Here is a 19,939-nt window from a genome sequence, read left to right as displayed (position 1 = left end):
GCTACAATGATGATGAGATGAAGAATTGAAGATGCATCGGAGTTAATTGGCCTTGTTTAAGCTTTTATTGTTTCCACAAGCTGTAATTGAAAGAAATTCCCTATAGACAAAAGCAGATTTAAACTAAGCCTTTGACAAGAATGTGTTAACTGTTAAGAAGTCAAATTCTTTTATTTTATGACAATACCCTTGAATTTTTTAGCTTTTGAAATACAGTATTGATAAGGGTAAAGATGGAGTTGATGCTGCTATTCATTTTCGATAATCTTGGTTTTACAAAGATCATATTTTAAATACTAAAAAAACATTTTTAATCTACAGACAAACGAAAATACTACGTAGATGAAAAAAGATCTAACTAAGCGAGAGTGAGGGATAGCTCAAGTGGTTAGAGCTTTCCTCCCGCTTTAAAGAGATCCTGTGATCAATTCTCACCCTCGCCCTTCTGCTTTCGTAGATGAAATTCAAAAAACGTGTTTAATTCTAAATAAAAAAAAAATATATGGATGAAAAAATCCTAAGAACTAGCAATTCTCATAGATCAACTAATCTTGTTATACTGGTCGAACGCTTGTAAGTAGAGAGATGAGAAAATTTTCTTACTACTCCATGGTTAAGGTTTACAAAAGTTATCAATGAGAGATTGAATTTTCTAATTTTTTTTTTTTTTTGACAAAAACTTCGAAAGGATAAAAAAGTCAATAAAAATATAATAATTAAATAAAAAAAATCTCCTGAATAAAATTGCTCTATACCAAATATAAGAGCCACACTCCTGCTTAGGAAAAACGCCGACGGCTTTTTATTTATTTAAAATAAAATTAGGTTTTCTGAAACTTTCTCTCTCCAAAAAAAGACGCCATAACCATGTCTGACGAAGAACACCAGTTCGAGTCCAAGGCTGATGCCGGAGCCTCCAAGACTTTCCCTCAGCAAGCTGGTACCATCCGTAAGAATGGTTACATCGTCATCAAGAATCGCCCTTGCAAGGTTTTTTCTCTATTTTCATTTTCATTTTTTTTTTTTTGCTTCAAATTACTCTTTGATTTGATTTTTGTTTTGAAAGAGTGAAATTTTGTCATTTGACTTTGCTTTTAGCTCGGATTTTAGGTTTTTTGTGAGATTATTTAGAAATGATAACGATTGCTTTCAATTTCTGTTGCGATTCGCCTTTTTTTAGCGTTTTTGGTCAGTTTTATGTTTCATATTCCTGATTTTTTTGGTTGCAATTTGATTTGTTTGGAAAATACGAGTAAGATAGCTACAAATTTATCATCCTGTTTTGGGAGATACAAATATGATTTGAAAAATGTTTGTTATTGTCTGAATTATCTGTTACTTGTATATGATGCTGATTGAAGATAAATTAAACCTTCGTTTTCCTTGCAATGTTTTCAATTAAACCGTCAATTGTGTGTACAGATTTGTGATGCCGGGTTAGATTTTGGCAATTCGTTCAAACTGTTTTTTGATGAGTTATGTTTTATTTTTATTTCCGTAATCCTATTGAATAGGCATTGTTAGATTGTAGTTCATTATAATTTTTGTTTGGGAAGAGAAGGGATTGTCATGATTTTGGTTGTTTCTGAGTCAGTTGAAAGTGTCTTTTATGGGTTTTTCGTAAAGTGTCTGTTTTTGTTATCAAGATTAATACTTTTGCAATGAAAAAGTCAGAATGCTTACAAAAATCAAATTACTTACTGCAAATCTTGTTTTGATATTGCAGGTAGTTGAAGTATCCACCTCCAAGACCGGCAAGCATGGCCATGCCAAATGTAACTTTGTTGGTATTGATATTTTCAATGGGAAGAAGCTTGAGGATATTGTTCCATCTTCTCATAATTGTGATGTATGGCCCTATCCATGACTTCTTTCTTTTTCATACTGTTTTTTTTCTGGAACTAAATTGGAATTCGTCAATGATTTTGCAGGTTCCCCATGTCACTCGTACTGATTACCAGCTCCTTGACATAACCGAGGATGGTTTTGTGAGTATACTAGTATCTAATGTGATTTTGTTTGGCTTGATCCTTTAACATTTGGGTGCCTGTTGTCTAATACAAATACTATTTCAGGTGAGCCTGCTGACTGATAGTGGAGACACTAAGGATGACTTGAAGCTGCCAACCGATGAAGCTCTGCTGAAGCAGGTCTGTGTATACTGTATACTGCTATTTGCCTTAGTCTGCATTGTCCTTGTTATATGTTTTTAAGTGATGCTGTGATTGTTTACTTTATCCAGCTTTTATCCTTTAATCTTTAAAATTTTCACAGTTTTGGGAGCCCATAATGTACTTTCATGAATGGCTATATTGATTCTGATTACAATCAAGCTTCTTTCAACATGTTTAATGCGTTGGTAGGCTTGATAGGTTTATTTCTGTAGAAGAGCTGTCATGACAAAGGTTATCATTACAATTGTTCTTCTCGCAAATTGCCTAGTGGGTGTCAACGTTTTTTTGAATGACTCAAACTGCCTCTTAGCTGCCATTGCAACTTAAGTAACAGGACTCTTTTCTTTGCTTTTATTCTGAAGTCTTTGTAATTTACCTTTTCCCTTTGGGACAAGGCTGCAAGAGGGGTTCAGTGTTTTGGGGTGTGAGCCAGTGAACGGTTTGTTGTGGAAATAAATGGATTGTTTTCATGTGAATTGAGATGTATAGTCTTCGTGGCAATGTGCATCACATTACAATGTTGCATGCTTTTAAGTCTATGGTAAGCTCATCATCAGCATTTGCAGCATTGGTTGTTAAATTTATGAGCAATTTTGCCTGTATATATGATCTGATCCATGTTATTCCTTTTCATCTAAAACTTTCATGGAATAGTCAGTTGCTAATAACATGCATTGCTCTATGTTTTACAGATCAAGGATGGATTTGCCGAGGGAAAAGACCTGATTGTGAGTGTGCAGTGTGCCATGGGAGAAGAACAGATCTGTGGTCTCAAGGATATTGGACCCAAGTAAATTGACTCCTGATCGGTTCAAGTTACCTAAGGCATAGCGTGGAGTGAAATATATTAATATTGATATTGTTAGCTTTACTCAGGTTTCATGTGTTTTGAGAATATGCTGGTGAAGACTTCTGTAATGGAGCCTCATATTAGCTCTTCTTTTAACACTCTATATGTCGACTTCTTATCATCTTTATCATCTTCAAACTGCTTCCTATTAGATGTATTGGTACTGTGGTCTTGGGTTAATCTATATGAAATCTTTGAATTTGTGAATCGAGTTTCCTCTGATGAACAGGATCGTTCTTGTTGGATTGAAGTGAAATGAAGTTGGAACGCCCCTAATCCCAATAATAAACAAATAAATAAAGAATGTCCCTTATTGTAACTGTTCAGTGATGGAGTCTAGTTGATTGGCATAGTTTGATATAAATCTGTAATCAGAATCATAGGATGACCTTCAGTCTGATGATTTTTGAAATATTGCAAAGACTGTTGGGAAAGAATTCTCAGACATGCTATGTTTACTTTTGATAGTATAGGAAGATTTGATTTCTGTTAAAATGGTATATTTGTTATCACTTGTCATTTGCAATTTGGGGAGGAATGCATACTTCAGTTCTTTTATTATACCCTAATTTAAGTAGGGTATAAAGTATAATACGGAGTACAAATATTGCAGATGTTAACATTGGTAAAATCTTATATGGATGTTAGTAAACTTGGTATATTCTTGTGTTGTCTGTCAAATTGTGGATAGATTGAAGTGCTTGTTGGAGTGCAAATGCAGCTATAGTAGTTCATCAGTTGTAAAATAGGAACAAAATGATGCAAATTGGTTCTTGGGGAAACAAAGGGAATTTGTGGATTGTAAAGTCCCAAATTGTGATGTTTGGGGCCATGCTATGTGATGGAGGGTCAATATGTCATATACGAAGTATGTCATAATTATACATGTACATTAATTTTTTTGGAGGGAGTTATATATGGACATTAAATCATTCCATTTCTCCATTCTCTTTTATGGAATAATTGCAAGTTTGTAACATTTGAAAATTAATACCCCTATTCACAATTTTTTTTAAAAGTGTTGTTGATTACTTCCTCCGTTCTTTTTTACTTGACCTGTTTCTTTTATCATGCTTGTCAATGCAAAACTTTCACGATCAATAACTTTAATTCTCCATTAATAAAAATTACAAAAGTTATATATTATGATAGTACTTTTTGAGACAAATTCAATAAAATCTCACATGAATATGTTTTTCCTTATATACTATTCATAAAAGACGGTCAAAGGAGAGGTGGTGAATAGTGTAAAAGTCAAAGCGGGTCAAGTAAAAAAGAACGGAGGAAGTATCTGTTTAGCAAAATACACTTTAATGAGATTTTGTTAAATTCGTTTTAATTTATATTTTTGCAATATATAATCTACGGAGTAATATTATTCCCTCAAAAAAAAAAAAGAGTAATATTATTTGTTTTTTTACTACTTATATAATTATAGAAAAGGGTTAAAACTATGCATTGCAAGCATGAAAGTCAGAACCTTTCAATAGAGGAAATATATGTGTTTCGGTGAAAATAATTTAGGCAAATAGGGTTAGTGGAACTCCCTTTGGATCTTTTACCATTGTTAAATTATATTTGGAATTTTTTTTATTTATAAGAAAAAAATGACTTATAGGGAGGTGGGTTTCTCTCCTATTTTTTTGCTTTATGATGATATATTTCTAGTTTGGCATTGTATTTTAATTATTTTTTTTTCCTCTCATTTTAAGCATGTGGGTAATACTCTAGCCCATCATGTTGTTAGGTGGGATACTCGATGAGGTAATAATTTTGTTTCTCTTGGTCCTTTTCCGCAAAGCTTGATTGTTGTGGCGGAAATTGATCTCCTTTAATGATATTCGCAGCTTGGTTTAAAAAAAAGGTGGATCAAACGTATCTTGGAATTTAATTTCATCTCCGATAGGAATCACTTTATTTCACTGTGATTTACATATAAGACACTTAGGGCCTATTCTGATTGATTGAACTGAGGTGAACTGAACTGAACTAAACTTATTGGAGCTGAACTGAAATGAATTGAACTAAATATTTTATGAGAGAAGGAAGTTAAGAACTGAACTGAACTGAAAATAATCTGAATAGAATAGGCCCTTAGTATTGTTGTTTGAAGTTAAGTACAATTCTTTTCTAATTTTAAAAAATAACACGAACATTTTAAATTTTTTTCCACCTTGTTTATATGTTTCTAGTTCTAACAATCAACGACAATCTCAAAACATAATGTTCATGATTATTTTTCTGCTACACCACGTCACAAAATAAGATATCCATTCAAATAGTCATTTGTTTCAAGGTTTCTCTCGCATCTATCAATTAGTGCCATGCTTCGATTGTTTTGACACTGGATCATAGAACGCGGCCGCTCATCCTATCTATCGACAATGTCATACACAAGCCTTTTGAGGAAATGAGACAGATGTAAATGAAGCAATACAAGCTCGCTTAGCAATTATATGTCAACGACTCGATGGGCACTCCACATACCTATTTATTGCCTATTTGTTATCTAGGGGAGAAATGAATGTCTATATCTCAAGGAACATTGATTTGTTGGTGATCGAGGCTTATGATGGTCAAGTTAGCCGAGGACATTCAAGTGAAGGCATCAATCAAAAAAACTTAACGTCTAATGGTCAAATTATATATCGACAAGTGTGTCTAGTCAAACAGTTGCAATCTTATTTAAAAAAAATGAGTGTACAAAAAAAAAAAAAAACGCAATCAATGAGAAATGCGTCTATCCACATCCCGCAGAGTGAGTATCCCACATATAAAGGCAGTGAGTCGCTTACATTAAACGCAGACGGCTCTCTTCCTCTCCTTGTTGGGTGAAATCTAGGTTTTCTCATTTTCTCTCTCCTCCTTCTCCTTGATTCGTAACTGGTAACCATAACCATGTCTGACGAAGAACACCAGTTCGAGTCCAAGGCTGATGCCGGAGCCTCCAAGACTTTCCCTCAACAAGCTGGTACCATCCGTAAGAATGGTTACATCGTCATCAAGAATCGCCCTTGCAAGGTTTATTTTTTCTCGATTTTCATGCTGTTTTTTGGTTCAGATTACTCTTTCATTTCTCTGATTTTGTGGGTTTGTTGTGTTTTTCCTTAAATTTCATATAAAAGAGTGAAATTTTATTATTTGACTTTGTTTTTAGCTCGGATTCTAGGGTTTTTGTGAGATTTTTTGTATTGATAATGATTGCTTTCGATTTCTGCTGGGATTTCCCCCCTTTTATTTTCTTTTTAGTCTGATTTCTATTTTATATTCCTGGTAATATGGTTATGGGTTTTCAGTTGAATATGAATATAACTAGGTTTTTTTTTTTTTTTTAAAGTTGTCGTTTTTGGGTTTTTCTTCAATGAGATTTTAAGGCGATTGTCTTGATAATTTTATGAGGTATTTCAGCTGCGTTGGAAATCATTCAGCTAGATTTTTTGGAACGCATTTCGATCTGTTGAAGGGTTGAAAAATGAAAAATATACATTTTTTTCTCCTGTTTTGAGAGAAAAAAAAATGACATGAGACATGTTTTTTATTGTGTTAATTAACATGTTTTTGGAATATGTTGTTAATGGGAAACAATGTATACAAGTACATTAATTTGGTTATGCTGTATGTTATTGATGTTCGATGAAATCGTCTACTGTGGGCACAGGTTTTTCACGCCGAAGATGGCTGTTGATAAAGTTTTTGAGCTGTTGATGTGCAGACGTGAATGAATTTTTTGACTTTACTGTGTGTTATCTTTCTGTGATTCTATCAAATGAGCAATGGATGTTCTTGATTTTGGTTATTTCTTAGTCATTTGAAGATGAAGGGAAGAGAATCAAAAGGGTTGTCAATGGTTTATAATAAAGGTTCTTGTGTTCCTGTGTCTCTTTTTGTTGGCAAGAGCAATTTTTTGATGACATCAAAGTTTAGAACTGCTGTTAGCATTGCAAGAAGTCAGAATGCTAACTGAAATCAAATTACTCACCACAAATCTTGTTTTGATATTGTAGGTCGTTGAAGTATCCACTTCTAAGACCGGCAAGCACGGACATGCCAAATGTAACTTTGTTGGTATTGATATTTTTAATGGGAAGAAGCTTGAAGATATTGTTCCATCTTCTCACAATTGTGATGTATGGCCCTATCCATGTCTTCTTTCTTCTTCATACTGTCCATTCCTTGAACTAAATGGAATTCATCAATGATTTTGCAGGTTCCCCATGTCACTCGTACTGATTACCAGCTCCTTGACATAACTGAGGATGGTTTTGTAAGCATACTAGTCTCTAATGTGATTTTGTTTGGCTTTGTTCTTTAATATTTAGGTGCGTCTAACCAAATTAATATATCAGGTGAGCCTGCTGACTGATAGTGGTGACACTAAGGATGACTTGAAGCTGCCAACCGATGAAGCTCTGCTGAAGCAGGTCTGTGTATACCAACACTGCTTATGACCTTAGTATTCATTGTACCTGTTAATACTCCTTACGTCATTGTCTCATCTTATGTCATTTAATAGCATAAAAATCTGGTGGGTTGTCTCATGTGCACTGATGGTAAACCAAACATGCATTTAATGAAGTTTTGCATCTAGGGGAATTTTATCAGGAAGTCCACCCCAATAATTACTCTCGTCATCAATTTTAATTATAAGTGTCCGTTTGGTACTTGTAGATCTCATGTAGGTATAATCTAAAATTACCAATAGTCTTATTGATATTTTTTTATCTTATATATTGGTACAATTTTTGTACCAACATGAGGTCTAAAAACACCAACGGATACTTATTATTGTCATTAATGATGAGTTATTATTGATTTAGACAACCTCGGTATTTTATGTGGGAAAGAAAACAAGGTAAATAATGGCATGAAAGTTGGAGAAATGTTAGGGTGTTTTATATGTGAAAGATGTAAACCCGTTGTAACTTGTAAGCTAAGTATAGAAAGATCATAAAGAGGCACAACCTTTTGAGACACCCAAAATGAAGTATAGACAACTAAATTTTGGGAGGAAGTATTTTTTAATGGTCTGATAATTGTTTATGTTTTCAAGCTTTTTATACTTCGGTCTTCAAAATTTTCACAACTATGTGTTTAAAAGCCTTTATTTACTTCACGTATATCCAATCAATCAATCAATCCCTTAATCCCATAGAATTTACTTCACGTATATTGATTACAACTATTCTTCTTGCAACATAGGTGTCATTGTTTTTTATAATGTCCCAAACAGCTTCTAGCTGCCATAGCATTAAAAGGAACATCCTTGCCTTTTTATATAAAAACAAATCTTGTGGTTTATTTTCTCCTTTTATGGCAATATGTGCTTCATAAAATTCTTACATGCCTCACGTTCCATGATGACCTCATCATCGCCTTTGCTGCATTGATTTTTACATTTATGAACAAATTTGAATGCCACACACTACTCTTTAAATTGAAATGAACTACTACTCTTTATATATGATCTGGTCAATGTATCAAACCTTTTTGTCTTAACTGTCATATAATAGTCAGTTGCTAATAATCTGTATTGCTCTGTACTTCACAGATCAAGGATGGATTTGCCGAGGGGAAAGACCTGATTGTGAGTGTGCAGTGTGCCATGGGAGAAGAACAGATCTGTGGTCTTAAGGATATTGGACCCAAGTAAATTGACTTCTGATCGGTTCAAGTTGTCCGACGCATTAGAGCGTTGAATGAAATATATTAATATTGATATTGTTAGCTTTACTCAGATTCCATGTGTTTGAGAATATGCTGGGAAAGACTTGTCATGGGGCCTCATGTTAGCTCCTCATCATAACTCTTTATGTTTGACTTATTATCATCAAATTTTTACATTATGTTTCCTGTCAATGATGTACTGGTATGATATTGGGTTAATCTATATGAAATCTGTTGCATTTTGTGAATCAGTTTCTGCTGTCAGACAAGTTATACCACTATCACAAAAGGCGTTGTCCTTGTTGAAGTGACTGTAAGTAGAAAAAACTCTGATTCTCAATTTTCAGTATAGTTGGTACTTGGTAGGTGTGGCTCTCGTACAAATGTGTAATCAGAACCATCAAACGGCCTTCAGGCGGATGATGGATTTTGAGGTAATTTCAATACTAAGAGCTTTCCCTATGTTGATTTTTTTGATAGTAGGATTGTAGGAAGATTTAGTTTTAGTGAAAAAGGAATGTTTTGATCACTTTCACTAGACGGTATTGTCATGCAGATTGATTTGGTTAACTTTAGGAGGGCTGCTTGAGATCTCGGCTCTTGTATGTGAGTATGTCAAATTGTCTATTAATTGTAGATCCAGTGGGAGTGATATTACAGTGCTAGTTGGAGTGCAACTTCTTTAAGCCATCACTTGAAGCAAAGTTGAAGTGAACATAAAGATACATGGTTCTTAAATAGGTAAAGTGGTGATTGAAGAACCTAATTGTCTATTAAGGATTTGGATGGGAACGGGAAAGTAGGGAATGCAGAGAAAAATAATAAAGGGACGGAGTGAGTAGAATATAGTAAACCACTTGGACCATTTAACCCGTAAATATAATATTTTTTACTTATAAAATATATAGAGAATCTTCATTGAAGTGATGTTAGCTGGGGCCTTTCCTCAAGCCAGTCTTGAAGCAGGAAGTATGTAAATCAATATGGTAAAAAATCAATGCAATGTATGCAACTTCTGCAAAAGAAGACAGATAAAACAAAGCTAATACGGAGTAACACCTTTCCAACTTAGAAAGAACACTTTACAACTCAGTCAAATGTGCAGTGTACCTACAATAACATTAAAAACGTTGTACTAGTTTTTGAAGCCTTATGCATTAAGAGAAATGCCTTGTTAAAGTTGTATAAAAGTGACGAGTCAGTTTTACCTTACATTTCTTGGCCTAAAAACAAAACCACAATAAGATTTAGACTTTAGAGTATAGCTCTTCTCCATCATCAATTGATTCCATGGCTCCAAATATGCCTTCAGCCACCTCAGTATTATCAGCCTACACCGCTTTTGCAGCATCGATAATGGTGGTCAAAACAATGCTCAATGAAGTTCGAAACCTCGCAAACCAAGTCATCCCTCAAACCCTTCAAGAAAAGATGATTGTGAAATTCAGTCAACTATTCAAAATTCGTTTTACAGGGGAAGAAATCTTGACCATTAACATCAGCAAGCAATGTGACACTCTCACCAAGAACGAAGTCTATGAAGCTGCCCATACCTACTTGAGCACCAAAATCAACCACTCGAACAAGCGCCTTAAATTGAGCAAAGCACCGAGAGATAAAGACCTCTCAGTCAGCATTGACAAAGGGGAAGTGATCCTTGATTCCTTTGAAGGGATCACGTTGAGGTGGGTTAAGCTCGTTAGCGACGAGGTATCTGAAAGTCATATGGGTCATAAAGTGAACATGCTGTCCATGGAATTGAATTTCAACAAGCAACACAAGGAGAAGGTTTTAGGGAGATACATTCCTTTTGTCTTGGAAACTGCTAAAAAAATTCAGGATGAAACCAGAGTTATAAAGCTCTACAAAATGGGAGATCCCTTTAATGATCCGTCCTCAACCAACCTCCATCATCCATCAACATTCGACACATTGGCCATGGAGCCCGAGGTTAAAAGGGCACTCATTGATGATCTTGATAAGTTTGTGAGGAGACGGGAGTTTTATCACCGTGTAGGAAAGGTATGGAAGAGGGGTTATTTGCTGCATGGACCTCCAGGGACCGGGAAGTCTAGCTTGGTTGCTGCCATGGCAAACTACCTAAAGTTCCACATTTACGACTTTGACCTCTCCAGGATGAAGCAGGACATGGATTTTAGACGCTTGTTGGTTTCCACAACCAATCGGTCCATAATAGTGATCGAGGACATAGATTGTGGCTATACCAAGTTCCATAACAGGCAAACTAATGAAGGTTCAGGAGATGACCATACAGTACCACTAGCGGGGCTGTTGAACTTCATTGATGGGCTGTGGTCAAGCTGTGGGGATGAGAGGATCATCGTGTTTACAACCAATTACAAGGAGAGGCTCGATCCAGCTTTGATAAGGCCAGGCCGAATGGATGTGCACATTCACATGTCTTATTTGACTTTCGGTGGATTTAAGATCTTATCATCCAACTACCTCAACATCAGTAGCCATGCTTTGTTCGAGCAAATTGAAGAGCTGTTAAAAGAGGTACAAGTTACCCCTGCAGAAGCTGCACAGGAGCTGATGAAAAGCGATGATATTGATGAAGTGCTTCAAGGGTTTATGCAGCTGCTCCTTAAGAAGGAAAAAGGCAAACAGGTTCAGGAAAATCTATAAATGCAAATTGGTACAGAAGTTATCAATTTGCACAGTTAAGATTCACTGTATCTTTAGAGCATTGTATCTCTCTTTCAGATGAGAAGTTTAGAGTATTTATTCTTTAAATATGTACTGCTACTTCAAATCTTAATTGTTCACAACAACAAGATTATGTTCAACATGATTTGTTGAATGTATACGACATATTACAGGTTCATGTTTAAATCCATCATTCCTAAGATGATTATGTCAGGTTATGTAACTGTAACTCACGCATCTGAAGCGTTTCAAACAGCCACAACCTTTTCAATTTAGAGTATGCAAGTAATGCAACCATGAACCATCAAATACCCTTAAATCTTTTTGCTTCCTTTCAGCCATATGAACATGGGTTACATGGCTTGAACCTAAGAGATTCAAAGAACTGTTATACACACACAATGGATGCATGCAACGAATTCAGTATAAACCCTGACAATAGCTTCACGGTGGCTCTCAGGTACTTGCAGTTGCAGTATCATGAGATCAAGTGTTTTTGTTCTCGACAACCAAGCTGCAATAGAATTCGCAGTCAATCCGGTTCTTCATGAAAGAACAAGCAGCAGGGAGGTAACCTATCATTTATCAAAGGTGATACCAAAACACAGCATGATAATTAAAAAATAATAATAAGATACTTGCAAACATAGTTGACTTTGTTCATAGTGTCAGCACATAAATCATTGGTGATAGAAATTAAATCTTGTTAGAGAAGCTTTGAAACCTCTCTTCTACATTATTAATTTCTTAAAACGAGTAATATTTTATGCAATCTTGTTACAGAAGCTTTTCTTGTCTATAATTTCGTAGTGTATATATTGTCTAGCTACTGGACTCTGATTTCACAAAACCAATTCAAAAATCCAAAAAGCTGAAGGCAACTGTGAGTGTAAAGCAGATTAAGAATTCTCTAATTCACATTTTCTTCTCTGTTTGTAGTGGAGCCTATATATCTTAGCCTTAAAATTGCCTTCAGCAACATCAGTAGTTTCATACCTAAGCATTAAAACCCATGGCTACAAATCTGCCTTCGGCCACATCCGTAGTATCAGCCTACACAGCTTTTGCAGCATCTGTGATAGTGGTGAAAACCGTGTTAAACGAAGTCCAAAGCATCACATACCAAATAATCCCTCAAAACCTCCAAGAAAAGTTTGTTATGAAACTCGGGAAACTGTTCCAAGTTCTTTCAACAGAAAAAGAAATCCTGACACTCAGCATTGATGAGCAATGCAATGGGCTCACCCAGAATCAAATCTATGAAGCAGCCCAGACCTACTTGAGCACCAAAATCAACCACTCGAACAAGCGGCTCAAGTTGAGCAAAGCAATGAGAGATAAAGACTTCTCGGTCAGCATTGACAAAGGGGAGGAAATCCTCGATTCCTTTGAGGGGATCACATTGAGATGGGTGATGCTGATCAGAAGCGAGGAGTCACAAAGGAAAGAGCATAAATCCATGGAGTTGAATTTTCACAAGCAACACAAGGAGAAGGTTTTAGGGAGATACATTCCTTTTGTATTAAAAACTGCAAAAAGAATTCATGAAGAAAACAGAGTAGTTAAACTCTACCAGCTCGGGGAATTCCATGACAATGAGTCATCAATCAACCTTCAACATCCATCAACATTCGACACACTGGCCATGGAGCCCGAGGTTAAAAGGGCACTCATTGCTGATTTGGATAGGTTTGTGAGGAGGAGGGAGTTTTATCGCCGTGTGGGTAAAGTCTGGAAGAGGGGTTACTTGCTGCATGGACCTCCAGGGACAGGGAAATCTAGCTTGGTTGCTGCCATGGCAAACTATCTTAAGTTCCACATATATGACTTTGACCTCTCCAAGATGAGGTACAACTTGGATTTTAGACAATTGTTGGTCTCCACTTCCAATCGGTCCATAATAGTGATAGAGGACATAGATTGCAGCAGCAATAAGTTGCAGAACAGGCAACATCAGGTCTCTAGTGGTATTGGTGAAGACTGCACTGCAGATATAAACTACAATAATGAAGGCTCAGGAGATGACCATTCATTACCTCTGGCAGGGCTGTTGAACTTCATCGATGGGCTGTGGTCAAGTTGTGGGGATGAGAGGATCATTGTATTCACAACAAACTACAAGGAGAGGCTTGATCCAGCTTTGATAAGACCAGGCCGAATGGACATGCACATTCATTTGTCTTATCTAACTTTTGGTGGGTTTTCAGTTTTAGCCTCTAACTATCTCAACATCAGTAGCCACCCTTTGTTCACTCAAATTGAAGAACTGATCAAAGAGGTAGAAGTTACCCCTGCAGCAGCAGCAGAGGAACTGATGAAAAGCGATGATGTTGATGAAGCGCTTGAAGGGTTTGTGCAGCTCCTCCTTATGAAGAAAGAAGATGACCAGGCTCAAGAAAATCTATAAATTTATAGTGGTCCAGATATAATCAAGCACATCAAAGATTATTGCTGTATCTACTGAATTCTGTAGCTTCCTCCCAAAATGACAACTATCATGTGATTCCTACCAAGATATTTTCTCATGAACTCAAAATTACATTTTTTTTAGCACCTGATACCTATATTACTTACAATTGGATCTTTCAAACATTAACTAGATTAGGCTGTATGATTCTTTTGAAACAGTGAGAAGTCAGGTTCTACTTTTTGAACCAAAACTTTTGTCCTCCTACCTCGTTATGTCACATATCAATATTGATGTTCCACTTTGCTATAGCAATTTGGTTTGTGTCCATTATGCTCGAATGCTCTATCAAAACTTAACTATATACAAAAACTACAAAACTTCAAAATGTCTACACATTGTAATGAACAGTAATTATCACTCAAGTGTAGCTATAGTTTGATACAGGAGAGACACAAACTGCATTTTGAGATGAGATCAAAAATATTGTCATGTCTAAATTTAATATAAAGAATTAAAGAGTAAGCTGATGACCCTAATAAAAACAATCTACTCTGTATGCTTATTGATTCATGCTATGGTTCCTCCAGTAAAGCAAACGGTTTATGCGGGTTACATAGGGGAAATACCAAAAAGGGTTACTGTCCAAAATGCTGAGTTCCACTGATTTATGAGTTATGAAATTGCAAACAGAGTCAAGGATGATATGTTTAGGTAAATGGTAGTCAGTGATTACCGGAGGTAACGGATTATATATGTTTATGCTGCCCCAGATGCACATGAAAAGCTGTTGATGACTATTTTCTCATAAAACGGATGGCTGTACCCATCCAATCATCAGGAATTTTCCCTTTTACTTCCCCTGTTAAGGCCTTCAAGGAATGATCTGTGGCTGCCTGCAGCAGACAAAGATATTTCAGACAACACTTGCGATATTGAGTAAAAGGCAAAGAAGTTACAGCCAATATTGATTTTCAAACCCCAGGGAACCTATATTTGGAAAGAGGGGAGGGGGGGGGGGGGGGGGGGGTGGAGGCCCTTTTAGGTAGTTTATAACAAAGAGCAAGATAGTTGGATTTAAAATTAGATTTCACAAGCCCCTCCAGAGACTTTTGCAGCAAGCTTTACTCATAATCACTGGAAAATGTTCAATTGGCTTAGATACAATCTCACAAAAGGGAAGAAGTGTTTACCTTTACGATATATACATCAATACCAAGTTTTGCAATAGCTGCTGCTTCGGAAATTTTGGTCACCATGCCCCCGGTTGTATCATGAGCAGCAACAGTTATCTCAACTGTATAACACAATAACTGGATGAGAATCATATCACTTTATTCTTCATAGGGGCTATATGTGAAATTTCCCCCGACTCACTTATTAGTGCAGAAGAAATTTATCAATAGGTTTACTATAAAGAGATCTAAGTAAGAAGCCACCATGTTCCCCAAAACCACTGTCTCTCCTCCCAGACATCTTATCAATTATCATCTGCAACTACTATGTTTCAGTGAAAACAGGAAAGCAACTGAAACCAGGCACTATGGAAAGTTGATTAAAACCAAGGCGAGACAAGCACAAATTGATATCAACTGTTACAGATTTCAAGATAAGACAAGATGAAGTCATTAAATACAGTAGCTGCCTGTATGCACTACATATTGAGTAGTAACTGTCTTCGTATTTTTCAATTAGTTGAAAATTTGAAATAATATAAGATTGAACTGTAGACAAAAAAATTAAAATAAACAGAAATCAGCTTTCAATTATTCAGTCCACTGATGTCTTCTCAAATTCCTTCATGCATTAAAGCACTCTACAGATTCTCAGTGTAGTTTCTTAGGCTTCAACTATTCCCAGAAAGAGAGGAAAGGATCCTAACAGAATTATCATAAACTTCAATGGTTGTATAGCATTCTATATAAATATGATCCATGATAAGTCAATACTCAGAAACATTCCAAAGCACTGAGAATTCATCTTTCCAGCATTGTTCAGAAATTAAATTATCCTGCTAATCATATACCTTGTTCATTTATAGATTTCGGGACCGGATTCACAACACGCCAGCTTCCTTCTTCATCGACAGCTGTCAGAAGCTAAAATAGATCATGCAATTGTGTAGAAACATCATAATGATTACTCACATCTAAACTTTCAACTGAGTAAAGTCACAGAACACTGCAATCCCCCAGAGACTGCTTACCTATCTCTTTTAACAACATTGCATCAGGTTCTGACGGTGGACGGTCATATACACCAAAAACATCTGTCTTGATAAATGATTGTATAGGAAAACTTTTATGAACTGCTTGCTGAAACAACGCTGATCCACAGTAAATCGAGTAATGGAGACTGCCGATAATTTCCTTTTTATTTTTTTTTTATTTTTTTTTTATTTTTTGTTATTATTTTTTTTGCTATTTCAATCAGTGTTACCTAAATCAATAATTTTCTCGTGAACCACAAACTGAGAAAATGAATTTTAACAAGTGGTATATTCTTGGCTTAATTTAACATATTAGGTAGTGAACTGTATAATCATACCCAATCTCATACTAGAGCATTTGGTAACTATGTTTTCAGCTAATTAATCATTTACTGTTTAACAATCACATGTTAAAAATGTCACAGTGAAGGGAGATGTCATTCAAGATCTGGTGGAAACAAAGCTAATAAACAGAAAATTTTTGGCAAACAAATGCCTATTTCATACTAAAACCTTTTATGCAAGAGTATTAGTAGACCATCTCCACAAAAGATATACACACTAACAAAAGGGATACAAGGAAAACAACATATTCAGGCTTCAAAATTTCTGCAATATGCCGTATAATTACATCCCCACTCAAAATCGTGCAACCCTGTAGGTATAATAATGTAAGCAAGCACAGGAACATTATTTTGAACAGGTAAAGTAAAGAGCTAGACATATGATGGCAAACCTGTGAATGATCAAGCACTGCATCCCCGTGCAGGACCTAGTAATCAAGACTATTAATGCTCATGCATGTATCAAACAAGATTTTTTAATGACAGCTTGAATACACCAACTACATGTCAAAGAAGAAAAATGCTATTTGTTGGTGTTATCTTACAGGCACAGTAACAGCAAACGAACATTGGACTTACAGGGATGAAACCAGAGTCAATAGTTTTAGCCACCGTTGTGACATCAGCGGAAGCAACCTGTATATACAATGCTGCATTGATTAAATTAGGTTTATGGAGTAATCATGTCTAAAGGTATGTTTGCAGGAGAAAAGCATATGAGTTACAAAAATTGACATTATCAATAGTCACTAACATTTCTCTGAAACGTTGTCCATCCACCCGAAAATGGAGATATTCCAACTGAAGGGATACCCTCTGTAACAGAGCAGCAAGTTAGTTAATCACCGTATCTTTTACTCAAGCACAAAGTGATATTCCTTCAAGTACTTATATGAAGCACTTAGTTAAATACATATAAAAAATTGAGGCTTAAGTGTTTTGGAACAAACTTAAGAGCAGCAAATAATAGTTTAATTTGCAAAACGAGCATCCCTTTTCACCATCCGACAATTTTTCCCTCCCAAACAAATAGGTAACACAGATCAAGAAGCAGTATTCTTCTTGGTATCGATATTTATTTACAATTTCAAACTTTTTGAAAACAGAGTGTTTTAAACCACAAGAAATAAAGTGTGGATTTCTATTGTAAGGTTTTAAAACTAACAAGTCTGGTACTGAATGATTAAACTTCATTATCCAAGCTTTTCATAGAATTGCCAGTGGTTCCAACCATTCCTTCGATTTTTTTTTTTTTTTTTTTTTTGATAGATTAATTTATACACCTCCACTTAACCAGGAATAAAAAATAATAGGCAATCAAGATATACAGAAATTACTGCAACATAAGTTTACCTCGAGCTAGTGCCCTCACAATTTCAAGATTGAGTGATGTGACCTGTAAAAAAGAAACTAATGATACTCTTCATAAACACCGTATGAAAAAGCTTTATCATGTGCTAGTCAAGGCAGCTTAGAAAGATAGCCACATCAGGCACAAGTTTTTATACTTTGACTGAGCTTTTTCAAGAATTTTGCAACTACAAACTATTGGACAAACTTATACGAAGTATCTTGCTGCAAAAATTAGGGGGAATTCAACAAAACTTACTGAAATTCTGGTTGCAACAAAGCCGGCTTTGACAAGAGACTGATCCAATCCTCCCTTGTGTGCCCCTGATTTGCTGGCTTGAAAATGACCGAATGAGCCTATATAAGCAGTAAGGTTCATATGCTTAGGATCACCAAAGAGGCAAGATTGCAAGAAAATAAAGTAACAACCACAAATCCAAAAATTAATTTGACATGCACATAGAATATATGAAAGCTCACTACGTCAAGCATTAGAATTACAATTCTTGATTAACTTTATAACTAATAGAGTTCACCACAGTCCACCCAACCAATGTCGAAATAAAACAGAACAAATGCATAGCTACTAAAACCTGAGTTAATCTTTTTGAAATATAGAAGAAATGTCTCTTGTTATGACCAGTTTTGCACTATAGCACAGAGCCATATGACTTCTGGTCCACTAGCTTGTTACAAACCACAATCTACCAAGACTATACAGGCTTCCCAATGATAAATGACACTGATTTCAGATGACTTTTCGGATATTAAAAATGCACAGTGACTCATCTACTTTCCTTAGTTCACTTTCTATGGTATCTCAGATCTCATACCTTTTCTCCCCTCATGGCATTGTTCAATAAACAGGTGAAAACTTAATCGAGTTCAACCACATATATGATCAAAGCAAAGCTATAACGCACACAGAAACAAGTAATCAAGATTCAAATATACTGGTCAAGGCTCGAGAATAATCTATGTTTGATTTAACCTGCTTAAGATGCAACACTTCTAATCAAATATTAAATATAAATAGAATGACAAGAATCAAGTCTTCCAGTTGAATAATGCATCCAAAACAAAAGGATCCTCCAAACGAGTCAACGAACCAGCTCCATGAACAACAACAAAGTTGCTGGACTCCAACGTTATTTCATCTGAAATGCCATCTACATCTACAGAAACATCTGATTTCCCAGGCCTTTTACTCCAATCCATATCCACAACTTCACCAGACATCATTGCTTCTCTCAAGTGTATCGAAACCGCTCTCAGGTTTTCTTCATTTATCTTCTCCAATTCATTCTTGCAGGTAATTGCTGCACCCCCTAAACTTGACAACAAACAAAATCTAAATCAGCAACCAACACAGAACATCATATCTCATTTCCAGCATTTAAACTGACCATACATGCCAACTTCAAAAACCCACATACTATTCTAGTTTTTAACCGGATAAATTTATTTAATTAATGCATACGGAGGCAACGGAGCCAATAGTTAAATGATGTAGGCGGGATTCAATCTTAAGTCTCGAGTACCACTGAAATTTGACAAGAACAAAAATTTAAATCAATTTCTTAGAAATCAAAGCAACCAACACAATATACCATATCTCATTTCCAGCATATAAACTGATCAAATAAGATCAAACATGCCAACTTCAAAAACCCACATCCTATTCTTGTTCTAAACCCAAATTCATTTGGTTAATTAATGCAAACACCGCCATAAAGGTCAATGATGTAGACGAGATTCAACCCAAAGTTGTGGGTACCCCCCATATTACCACCCCGAGATTTTAACGAACTAAACTAATTGGGGCATTCACAAATTTCAATCAGATTAAAACACAACCAACCCACTTCCCATCTTAGTTCATTGTCAATATTTAACATGAATAAAGCCAATTAAATTGAGTAAAGTATGAAATAAAAGAAGGAGAGAGAATAGACCGAGCTTGACGATGCATCGAAGTGGTTTAGTGAGTGGCGTAGCAGTGCCTATCTCCATGAAAATCGTGGTTGATTTTGTGTAAAATCAGTGAAATTGTGCTTTCAGTTGAAATGCTGGAATTTAAGCAGTAAATCACTCAGATTTGCTCCGTAGGAAAAGAACATGCTTTTCCTTGCTTTCTTTGCTGACTCTTGAGCTAAATGACAACAATGCCCTTAATAGGTTTTTATGAGTACGACAAGTGCCTTGATTATTACGAGTAATCTTTTTAATAAAGTTGTTTATCAAATGACAAGCTTGTAAATAAATGGTACT

General features: G+C 35.6%; 3 protein-coding genes and 2 pseudogenes across 5 annotated transcripts; 4 read left to right on the top strand and 1 right to left on the bottom strand.

Moving 5' to 3' along the window:
• The first annotated feature begins 793 nt into the window (after window positions 1–793).
• LOC145600950 (eukaryotic translation initiation factor 5A) lies at window positions 794–3,231 on the top strand. Its single transcript, XM_081656831.1, has 5 exons — window positions 794–990; window positions 1,727–1,849; window positions 1,932–1,988; window positions 2,076–2,150; window positions 2,867–3,231. The coding sequence occupies exons 1-5, from the start codon at window positions 868–870 to the stop codon at window positions 2,966–2,968; spliced, it is 480 nt and encodes a 159-aa protein (XP_081512957.1). The 5' UTR covers window positions 794–867; the 3' UTR covers window positions 2,969–3,231.
• Window positions 3,232–5,819: 2,588 nt separating this feature from the next.
• On the top strand, window positions 5,820–8,939 carry LOC145602328 (eukaryotic translation initiation factor 5A). The gene is made up of 5 exons (XM_081658516.1): window positions 5,820–6,045; window positions 7,029–7,151; window positions 7,232–7,288; window positions 7,371–7,445; window positions 8,573–8,939. The coding sequence occupies exons 1-5, from the start codon at window positions 5,923–5,925 to the stop codon at window positions 8,672–8,674; spliced, it is 480 nt and encodes a 159-aa protein (XP_081514642.1). The 5' UTR covers window positions 5,820–5,922; the 3' UTR covers window positions 8,675–8,939.
• Window positions 8,940–9,087: 148 nt separating this feature from the next.
• Window positions 9,088–11,563, top strand: LOC145602327 (AAA-ATPase At3g50940 pseudogene; annotated as a pseudogene).
• An 807-nt stretch (window positions 11,564–12,370) lies between these two features.
• Window positions 12,371–14,009, top strand: LOC145600857 (AAA-ATPase At3g50940 pseudogene; annotated as a pseudogene).
• LOC145601125 (isopentenyl phosphate kinase-like) lies at window positions 13,523–19,779 on the bottom strand. 3 transcript variants are annotated; one of them, XR_014104348.1, is made up of 12 exons: window positions 19,624–19,779; window positions 18,778–18,996; window positions 17,928–18,025; window positions 17,672–17,714; window positions 17,073–17,134; window positions 16,898–16,954; window positions 16,552–16,746; window positions 15,972–16,038; window positions 15,792–15,854; window positions 14,959–15,062; window positions 14,502–14,661; window positions 13,523–13,723 (listed from the first exon to the last, which is right to left on the bottom strand). XR_014104348.1 is itself a non-coding variant. In XM_081657069.1 (12 exons), exons 1-12 carry the CDS (start codon window positions 19,679–19,681, stop codon window positions 14,563–14,565), a joined length of 984 nt encoding a protein of 327 aa, XP_081513195.1. In that variant the 5' UTR covers window positions 19,682–19,779; the 3' UTR covers window positions 14,162–14,562. The 3 variants fall into 3 exon arrangements, 2 of the variants coding, with proteins under 2 accessions (XP_081513195.1, XP_081513194.1); XM_081657069.1 differs by lacking the exon at window positions 13,523–13,723 and having other exon boundaries at window positions 14,162–14,661; window positions 16,552–16,629; window positions 16,711–16,746; XM_081657068.1 differs by lacking the exon at window positions 13,523–13,723 and having other exon boundaries at window positions 14,162–14,661.
• Between the last annotated feature and the right edge of the window lie 160 nt (window positions 19,780–19,939).

The sequence above is a fragment of the Chenopodium album genome, chromosome 21 (assembly GCF_948465745.1).
Source record: "Chenopodium album chromosome 21, dcCheAlbu1.1, whole genome shotgun sequence".
NCBI classification, from domain to species: Eukaryota; Viridiplantae; Streptophyta; class Magnoliopsida; order Caryophyllales; family Amaranthaceae; genus Chenopodium; species Chenopodium album.
This window is presented reverse-complemented; position numbering and strand designations above follow the sequence as displayed.

What these genes read in the sequence shown, in the direction of transcription:
- LOC145600950 (XM_081656831.1), top strand. Translation starts at nt 868, where the DNA reads ATGTCTGACGAAGAACACCAGTTCGAGTCCAAGGCTGATGCCGGAGCC. An exon ending in CATCTTCTCATAATTGTGAT is followed by an intron (nt 1,850 to 1,931) that starts GTATGGCCCTAT and finishes ATGATTTTGCAG; the next exon opens with GTTCCCCATGTCACTCGTAC. An exon ending in ATGAAGCTCTGCTGAAGCAG is followed by an intron (nt 2,151 to 2,866) that starts GTCTGTGTATAC and finishes TATGTTTTACAG; the next exon opens with ATCAAGGATGGATTTGCCGA.
- LOC145602328 (XM_081658516.1), top strand. Translation starts at nt 5,923, where the DNA reads ATGTCTGACGAAGAACACCAGTTCGAGTCCAAGGCTGATGCCGGAGCC. An exon ending in CATCTTCTCACAATTGTGAT is followed by an intron (nt 7,152 to 7,231) that starts GTATGGCCCTAT and finishes ATGATTTTGCAG; the next exon opens with GTTCCCCATGTCACTCGTAC. An exon ending in ACATAACTGAGGATGGTTTT is followed by an intron (nt 7,289 to 7,370) that starts GTAAGCATACTA and finishes TTAATATATCAG; the next exon opens with GTGAGCCTGCTGACTGATAG.
- LOC145601125 (XM_081657068.1), bottom strand. Translation starts at nt 19,681, where the DNA reads ATGGAGATAGGCACTGCTACGCCACTCACTAAACCACTTCGATGCATC. An exon ending in TGTTGTTGTTCATGGAGCTG is followed by an intron (nt 18,026 to 18,777) that starts GTTCGTTGACTC and finishes CTGCTTATATAG; the next exon opens with GCTCATTCGGTCATTTTCAA. An exon ending in CTGAATATGTTGTTTTCCTT is followed by an intron (nt 16,039 to 16,551) that starts GTATCCCTTTTG and finishes TCATTTATCAAG; the next exon opens with ACAGATGTTTTTGGTGTATA.